The sequence below is a fragment of the Rhea pennata genome, chromosome 21 (genome assembly GCF_028389875.1).
Source record: "Rhea pennata isolate bPtePen1 chromosome 21, bPtePen1.pri, whole genome shotgun sequence".
In the NCBI taxonomy this organism is placed as follows: domain Eukaryota; kingdom Metazoa; phylum Chordata; class Aves; order Rheiformes; family Rheidae; genus Rhea; species Rhea pennata.
The window spans coordinates 1,910,040-1,919,128 of NC_084683.1; the positions used below are offsets into that span (position 1 = coordinate 1,910,040).

At 52.4% G+C, this 9,089-nt stretch overlaps 1 protein-coding gene across 1 annotated transcript; it reads right to left on the reverse strand.

The window, feature by feature from the left end:
* Nucleotides 1–202: 202 nt before the first annotated feature.
* LOC134149765 (C-signal-like) lies at nt 203–2,930 on the reverse strand. Its single transcript, XM_062592976.1, has 6 exons — nt 2,784–2,930; nt 2,236–2,287; nt 1,630–1,817; nt 1,117–1,275; nt 624–743; nt 203–316 (listed from the first exon to the last, which is right to left on the reverse strand). The coding sequence occupies exons 1-6, from the start codon at nt 2,928–2,930 to the stop codon at nt 203–205; spliced, it is 780 nt and encodes a 259-aa protein (XP_062448960.1).
* Between the last annotated feature and the right edge of the window lie 6,159 nt (nt 2,931–9,089).

Sequence of the window (9,089 nt, forward strand, 5' to 3'; positions counted from 1 at the left end):
TACAAAACGCTAAGGAGTCCTGCCTAGGAAGAAGGCTGCCCTCTGCAAGTTCATACCCCCCACACACATCCGGTTGCAGTCACAGATGGACACGGTAGCACTGCTGCTCATGCACACGGATTTACTGAGGACATGGGCACAGCACAGTGCAGCAGCAAAGGGACCTGATGCCAAGATCCGGGCATGATGCTGTGCTGGTGTCTCACCAGGGCAGTGCTTTCCCTTCCCAGTCCAGGAAAGTCCCCGTGTCCTTCTCGGAGAGGGAGCAGAGCACATTCAGCACTCCTTGTACACTCATGTCCACCGTCAGTGGGGGCTGCAGGGACAGAGGAGAAACAACTTTGTGCTCAAGGCCTTCTAAGGGTCTGAGCAGGCTCCTGCTTTGGCCAACAGCTCCCTGAGCCCGTGGCTTGAAGCTCACTGGGGTGAGTGAAGCGAAGAGACACCAGCACTTTGCAGGAAGGCTTCCTGCCTGCCTTCTCCTTCCCTCCTGTGCCACAAGCTCCGAGCATTGTCCACACAGCTCCACTGGAGCCCCGCAGCTCTCAGGATGTTCGGTACACAGGACGCTCTGGGTTCCTGAACAAAGAGGTTCTTCTGGACCTGCCCAGAAAACATCCTACCTTGTGTCCTGCTGAGTTCCCCATGTCCGTTTGCACCCAGCCAGTGTGGAGAGCAGCGCAGAGGATGCCGTGTTGCCGGTACCCCAAGGACTGGCACTTGGTGAGCATGTTCAGAGCAGCCTGCAAGGAGGCACCACAAGGATCACCGTGGGGAGGAAAACAGTGCCCTCCCCTAGGGAACATGTGCAGACCCCAAGGCAGGGGCAGAGGAGGGCAGGCAAGCAGAGCTCCCTGCGACACACAGTGCTGCCACAGTCTCCAGGCATGGGCACTCAGCACAGCTGAGAACGGCACTGGGAAGTGGCATACAGCATCTCCTGGCATGGAGAGGAAGGAAGCGAGTGCCGTGGGAGGGAGAAAGGGACTCCCGAGAACCATTGCAAGTGGAAAGAGATGGCAGGAGGGAGGGAGGGGAGTCACAAAAGGGCTTGAGGGGGGTTTGGGAGATAAAAAGCTTGGGAGCTCATGCTGTGCCAGCACAGCGTGGCAGTACCTTGCTGCAGCGGTGTGAGATATATTGCACATTATCCCAGAAACATATTTTCTCAATGGAGCCAACAATGCTGGGCATGTTGATGATGGCTGCCTTGCTGCAGCTCAGCTCAGAGCTCGAGCTTCCCTGGGCAGCCTTCTTCAGCAATGGCAGGAATGCCTGCAACGAGAGGAAAGAAGGGCCTGTGCAGATGCACTTCAGGAGATTCGAACTGCTCCTTCCACACTGCATCACGTCAGCACCAAATCAATGAGCAGATTCCTGCTCTCGCAGCCTCAGACCACCAGGTTCCTGCTCCTTGGCACTGACCCATGACTCCTTGCACTCCCCATCTGAGCTGGAGAATACAAGGCTGTTGTCAAGACGAGAGCCCACTGGGCTCTGGAGCAGAGAGCAGGCCCTTCCCTTCAGCCCTTCCCACCTGCCTGGGATCTCCCAGCTCCAGGAGCTGGAGGCAAGGGGAAGCAATGTTCCCTGGAGCAGAGCTGCAAAGCCACAGGTGGGGGTTCTCACCTGGCTCACCAGCAGGGGCCCAGTTGTGTTGGTGGCATACACCTGGGACATGTTCTCCACAGTCTCAGTTTCCAAAGAGCTTGGTTTTGCAAACCCAGCATTGTTGATGAGGAGGTTCAGCCCAGAGCCCTTCAGGTGCTCCCTGACTCTGGCTGCAGCTGCCTGGATGCTGACGGGGTCGGTGACTTCTACAGAGCCAACACAGAGCCAGGTAAGCGCCTGCTTCCCTTTGTGCCTCCCATGACGGCCTGATGCGAGGGCACAGGAGCCCCATGTGCCCTCAGGGATGTGCTGGGGCAGGAATCAGGGCACGTGGGAGAAAGGGGGCCCGAGAGGAGAGAGGAGCCCAGGGCCACTCCCTGCAGGCAGGAAGGCAGGACTCTCCGGCATGGCTGGAGACAGGCTGTGGGCAGGAGTGACAGCAGTGAGCCTGCTTCCCCCACTACGTGCTGGGACTGTTGGCACCGCTCCCACCTCTCACTGGGTTGCTGCAGTGCACACAACATGCCAGGTGAGTGGCTGGGCTGTGGGAGCAGACAGTGCTGGTTAACGAGGGGAGCCTGGGCAAGGGCCCCTCACCCTTGGGGCACAGCCAGGAGCACCTACCAAGTGGGATGATGACCAGGTTGGGGTGCTTGGAGGCCAAATGCTCTAACTCCTGCAAGAGAGGGCACAACAGAGAGGCAGGGACACCTGGGCAGACGTCAGCTCTCAGCCTGTGCCAGGCACAGCCACTGTCACTCCTGCTCTGTCCCTGCACTGCCCCATGCCCAGCAGCCTACCCTGGGTGCCCTGCTCCAGCCGGACACGGCTCCATGCCTCCTGCACACATCACATGCCACTACCTCACCCTCTGCCCTCCTGTTGCAGACACAAGCCTTTCCCTCTAGCTCTTGAGGAGATGAGTGCCAGGCTGTACCAGGAGCTCCCTGCCTGTCCTCCAGGAGCCCTAGCCTCTCTGCACACCCCATGCACAGCTTGTCGCACGGCCGTGCCAGCTGGGCTGCCCTGTGCCCTGGCAACTGCGGTGCAGGGTTGCAGCTTCCCATCTGAGCCCTTACAAATCTTCTCCTGGCCCAAACATGCCCCCCCCAGGCAGCATGTGATGACCTGTGCTTCCAACCCCCAGCAAAGTCAGCTCCACTGAGGCTCACCTGTGCTCGCTCTCCCTTGGGGTCCCGGCAGGCTGCAAAGACCCACTCGGGTTGGTTTGGCGTCTGCAGGAGCTGCTTGACGGTTCCCAGGCCGATTCCTCGATTGGCCCCAGTGACCAGAGTGGAGCGGACACTAAGCCTTGCCATGCTGCTCCTGTTGCCTCTGTGCTGGCATCACACTGACTCTGCAGGTGCCCTCTGTGACTCAGAGTATCTTGTATTTTCCCACAAGGGCTTGCACCAGCCCTTGGTTCTAGGAAATTCTCTCCAGTCTCTTGGCTATAATCCATGCCCTGAAGCCAAGGGCAGGCAAGCTTCAGCAAATGAAGCTGAGTGTCCTCCCCAAGCAGGTATTCCCTGGGATGGAAGCTTGCCTGTGTGGTGCCCGCTACCAAGCCCGGGTACAGGCCCATCTGACCAAGCTGTCCTCTGCCAGCTTGTCAGTGGGAAAGCAGCCCAGGTTCCTGGAGGTGCAGCAGGGCACAGACCAACCCCATGACACTGCAGGCACTGGGCTGGTGCCACCCTGCTACCGCCATCGCTTCATGCCTTCGCCTTCTCCAGTCCACCAAAACCAAAGCACTTATTTTTGGGGGCCAGAACTACCTCTGCTCCTCCACGGAGATACCCTTCAAATCTCCACCCTCCTACCTGTCCCTCTCCTTGCCTGAGGCCAAATAGGTGATGATGGCCTCTCTGACCCCATGCAGCACAGGCTGCTGCCCTTAACTTATGCAATGCCAAGGCCACAGGCCAGGACAGAGCAAGTGGGACAAGAAAACTGCCCGCAGCAATGATAACAGGCTGGAAAACCCAGAAACCCCTAGAACCACCCCTCCCCTTCTGGAGATGGCGCAATGGTGGCAGAGGCAGCTGCGCCTGCACCCTGGCCCCACTTTTGGGTGGTGCCGCTGGTGGTTCCCTTGGCTGTTCCGGGTTAGGGCTATGGCGGCGCTGGGAGTGGAGGAGCAGGGCAAACCGGAGCAGCTGGGTGCAGCGGCGGCGACTAGTCAGGGTTCGGAACCTAGGTGGGACAGGCCAAGAAGGAGGAGGAGGAGGGATGCCAGGAAGGGGCAGGGTGGTGGTGGAAGGCCACTGCGGGCCTGCAGCGAGGGCGGTACCCTTCGCTGGGATTGAAAGAGTTACCAACAAGGCCTGGGCAGGGGAGGAGGAGGAGGATGGAGGAGAAGGAGGAGGATGGAGGAGGATGGAGGATAAGAAAGTGTATAGAAGGAGAGAAAAAAAATCTTCTGAGATGGGTTTGAGACTGGCAGAAGGTCGCATACAGCTAGCACAAAGCTCCTGCTGCTGAGGTCCTGTGGCTCATTTGCTGCCAGTGAGGATGTTCCTTTTTTTGTGTCGTGTGGATACCATAGGGTCTGGGTGTCTCTACTGCTGCACCTCCCTCGGCAGGGCTTCCTCCTGGTGCCACTCATCTGAGAGTTAGTGGGTCAGCTTAGGATGCCATCACTGAGAAGTGGGTGCGTTTTGCTGTCAGTGGGCACTTGAGTGTTCTGCTGGGATCATGTTGCTTGGTGTGTGAAGCCATTGCTTGGACTCTGGAGATCTTTTTACATTTTTACAATCTGCTGTTCAGATCTGGTGCCTCATCTCTTCTTATGCAGATTTGTGTACGAAAACAAGAACATGTCTCCTTCTGAAGTCTATGTCTTGCAGCCTTGGATTGCAAATCTCTTGGTGAATTATGAGCAGCTGGGTATCAATGAGAATCTCCTGGCAAGGCAGGTCCTGCGGGAAGGTACCGAGGGAACTGTCTTAACTTGCACAAATAGCATTTGAAATCTGAATTCCTGAAAATACTCAACAATTCCCAATTCAGTGGTTCTGGATGGGTGACTCCTCTTCTAAGCTTTTTTGTTTGATTGTTTGTTTTTTGTTTGTTTTTTGTTGTTGTTGTTGTTTTCTGAAGGTGGAGTAACTGTGCTGTGCCCAGCTCTTGTGGCTTTAGCTAGCTTTTGTGCCTCTAGTATGTGTGATAGACTCTCGTGCAAAGAGTCTTTCCTCCAAGCCTCTCACCTGAAATCTGCCTTTCTCTTCTCTGTGTCCTATTTTTTGTTTTGCCACATTATTTGGGATGAATGGGCCTGATAGTGGGCAACCTATCAGGCTGAAGTGGGACTTGCTGAGAAAGAGGATGTTCTGAAGGTATCACAGAATCTCAGAATGGTTGAGGTTGGAAGGGTCCCTTAGAGATCAACTAATTCAACCCTCTGCTCAAGCAGGATCACCTATAGCATGTTGCCCAGGATCATGTCCAGATACCTTTTAAGTATCTCCAAGGATGGAGATTCCACAACCAATCTGGGCAATTTTTTCTAGTCTCTGTTATCATCACAGTAAAGGAGTTTTTTCTTATATTCAGATGGAATTTCTGGTATTTTAGTTTGTGCCCATTTGCCTCTCATCCCGTCACTGGGCACTACTGAAAGGAGCCTGGCCCCATCCTCTTCACTTCCTCCCATCGGATATTTAGACACTTTGATAAGATCCCCCCTCAGTCTTTTCTTCCCCAGGCTAAACAGGCCAAACTCTCACAGCCTTTCCTCATGTGAAAGATGCTGCAGTCCCTTCATCACCTTAGTAGCCCTCCACTGGACTCTCTCCAGTAGCTCCAAGTTTCTCTTGTACTGGGGAGCCCAGAACTGGATGCAGTACTTGAGATGAGGCCTCACCAGGGCTGAGTAGAGGGGCAGGATCACCTCCCTTGACCTGCTGGCAAGGCTCTTCCTAATGTACCCCACGAGACCACTGGCCTTCTTGGCACAAGGGCGCATTGCTGGTGTCTGGTCCCTGGTCTGGAGTCATAATCCCTGTCCTGTCTGATGATGAGCATACGGCTTGGTGGGACCAAAATAGATAGTCCTGTCCTGCATGCTGGCTAATCTGAGAGATCCTTTTGCTTTGTGATTCAAGGCATGGGGCTGTAGGTCACAAAACCTGCTGCTTAGCTCCTGGAAAGCTTTAGCAACATGCAGTGCTAAGTCTTTGGACAGTGACCTATCCAACACGGCAGAAGAGAGCTTTAATAAGGGAACTCTTGCCTATTTAAGACCCTATGGATTGAACAAAGGAAGAAGGAGAAAAACAGCAGAGCTGGGACAGTGCTGCTTTGCTTGCTGACTCCTTTGATATGGTGTTTGAAGCTGTGACATTCTCTTCTAGGCCCGTTGTCTCTTTGCAACCCAGTAGCAGCTTCTCTGTCTCAGAGCAAGCATTGTAGAGGGCTGAATTATTGTTAATTTTGGGCTAATTATTAAGATAATTACATAAGGGTAAATATGTTACATTTTATATTAACATAAATATTAATATATATGTTTATATAAATATTTTTATATATATATACATATATGAATTATTAACTGGTTCCTTCTAATACTTCACAGTCCCTTTTGAGGTAAGGCTGGATGAAGATGCTGTGGGTCAACTGGGTGCACAAATGAATATGAGACCCAGCAAGGATAGGATTTGCAGTTTTTGTCTTGTACTTGGTTGTACTTTTGACCTTGTGGCTACTGGAGAAACCCAGCTCTAGCACTTCTTTTTGTTGGTCTTTCTGAGAACTGGGAAACTTGTGGCAGAAACCGTTGTTTTAAGCTGTTTTTTTCAGGTCAATCTTCTGCTGTCGTGGAAAAAGAGGTGTTTGAGGCAGCTCAGATGGCTCCTTACTAACAGGAGGAAAAAGGAGCACGATTTATGATTTAAATGAAAGAAGAGATGAGATGGGGAGAAAAAATGACAGTGAGAGAAGACCCTGAGGTCCTGTCTGAAGATTGCGGGTGGTGAAATCACTGGTTCCCTACTTTTTGGCACAGTCCCCACTCCCAGTTGAGAGCATGGATTAAGGCAGGTTGGGACTGACCCACAAATCCTGGCCTGCTTAGGATGTAGACGTAGGACTTTGCAGGGCAGACATCTGATGTTTTCCCCAAGGGTTGCTTTGTTACAGCATGAAGTTGGCTTAGTACTAGCTCAGGGTTGGTATACCAGGAACTTTCTTCAAGGGACTCACAGAATGGTTGAGGTTGGAAGGGATCTCTGGAAATCAACTAGTCCAACCCCCCTGCTCAAACAGGGTCACCTAGGGCTTGTTAGGCAGGATTGCATCCAGTTGGGTTTTGAATCACAGAATCACAGAATGGGTAAGGTTGGAAGAAAACTCTGGAGATCATCTAGTGCAACCTCCATGCTCAAACAGGGTCACCAAGAGCATGTTAGACAGGGTTGCATCCAGGCAGGTTTTGAATATCTCCAGAGAAACGGACCCCACAACCTCTCTGGGCAACCTGTTCCACTGCTCTGTCACTCTCACAGTGAAGAAATTCCTCCTCACATTCAGGCGGAACTTCTTGTGCTTCAATTTTTGCCCATTGCCTCTTGTCCTGTCACATGGGGCAACTGAAAAGAGTTTGTCCGCATTCCCTTGACACCCTCCCTTCAGGTACTTATACACACTGATAAGATCCCCCCTCAAGCTTCTCTTCCCCAGGCTAAACAGGCCCAGCTCTCACAGCCATTCCTCATAGGGCAGATGCTCCAGCCCTCTGATCATCCTCATAGCCCTACGCTGGCCTCTCTCCAGTAGCTCCATGTCTCTCTTGTACTGGGGAGCCCAGAACTGGACACAGTACTCGAGATGTGGCCTCCCCAGGGCTGAGTAGAGGGGCAGGATCACCTCCCTCGACCTGCTGGCAACACTCTGCCTAATGCAGCCCAGGAGACCACTGGCCTTCCTGGCCACCAGGGCACATTGCTGGCTCATGGGCAACTTGTCATCCACCAGCACTCCCAGGTCCTTCTCTGCAGAGCTGCTCTCCAGAAATCTCCAGAGAAGGAAGAGAATGACTTTAATAACTCTGATAATTAGTGCAGTTCTGTGTTTTCCTCTGCTTCATTAGGGCACGTGTCGTAAGCCTCCCAAGACCACTTTGCCTTCATTCCCGCAGCTGACTTGAATAAAAAATGCTTTGTTGTGGCTTCTCCCCACCTTGCCTTTGATTACTCTCCCCAGCAATGCTGCCACAAATGTGATGCATCCTCAATTGCATTATAGTACTGAGTCTGCTTGGTCCAGCCAGGAGGTATGGGCACATGTAAGACCCCAGGGCGTTGAGGTGAACTTTACCCTCTAGCTTAATGGTAAATGGTGACCTCCTCTTCTAAGAGTCTAGGCTCCTGATTAAGCATGGTGTGCTCTCTTTGGTCCCTGGGAACACTTTGTATGAGAAAATGAGACTTGTTTTTCTTTTCTCTTCAATCTCTTGATGGGCTTTGAGTGACCCAAGTGCTCCAGGCCAAGCTGGAGAGCTCCTTGATGCTGTCCTGCAGAGCTCAGACGGGTCGTACCACATCCATGTGGTTATTACATCAGAAGCTCTGCAGGCTGAAGAAAAGTGGGTTCCATCTTGACTTGGGTGTGGTGGGAAAGCTGCTCACCGCAGCTGCTAGTGGGGCTCCTGGCTGGCCTTGTTTCAGGTTGTGTTAAGCTAAATCAGTGGCAGGATGGGAAGTCTGTGTGGAAGAGCCACCTGCTGCTGGAAGAAGCAGGCAGAAACATTGGCACTCGATACTCCAGTCATGACCAACTAGGGTGCAGAGGGGTGTGGTGGCAGAAATTGTGATGCCATGTAGACATCGTTAGAAATGTCTAAAGAGCCTATGGCCTTTGTGAAGGTGACCTGACAGGCTTTAACTTAGAGAGGCAAAAGCTAGCCAATTACAGGATATTTGCATGCTTTGCTTTCCTAGTCTGTGGTTGGCATGTCTTCGCCATCACTCTTTCACAAAAAGAATTGTTTGTATGTTTACTTGGAGGGAAGGGGAAAATTTACAAATTGATGTAGTAGGAAAAACAGAAGGAAAATGTCCTGGATATGCCTGTATGCTCTTTCTTCGTGCCGTATTGTGTTGTTTGGGGCTGACTCTAAAGATCCAAGACCAGGTATCGAAGCTTGGCATGGAGACCTAATCCTGACTCAGTTATCTGCCCTTTCAGTGCTAGTAACTTGTCTCAGTTTCCCCATTTGGACATAACCTCCCTGTTTTCTGGCTGGTAGTAGCGACTGGTTAGTTACTGGTGCTGAGCCAGGGATACAAAGTAGCTCTGAGCATTGTGCTGTGTTCAGTCCCTGATGCTCATTCTGAGATGTGTTCCAGTGCACCCCTGCGTGGTTGGAGTAGCTGAAAGGGGAGCTATGTTGTGTGGCTAGATGACTCCTTTATCTCTCCAAGATGGTCCTGCTCTGCTCTTTTCCTAGTTCCCACATGCAGTTCAGGCTTTCCAGC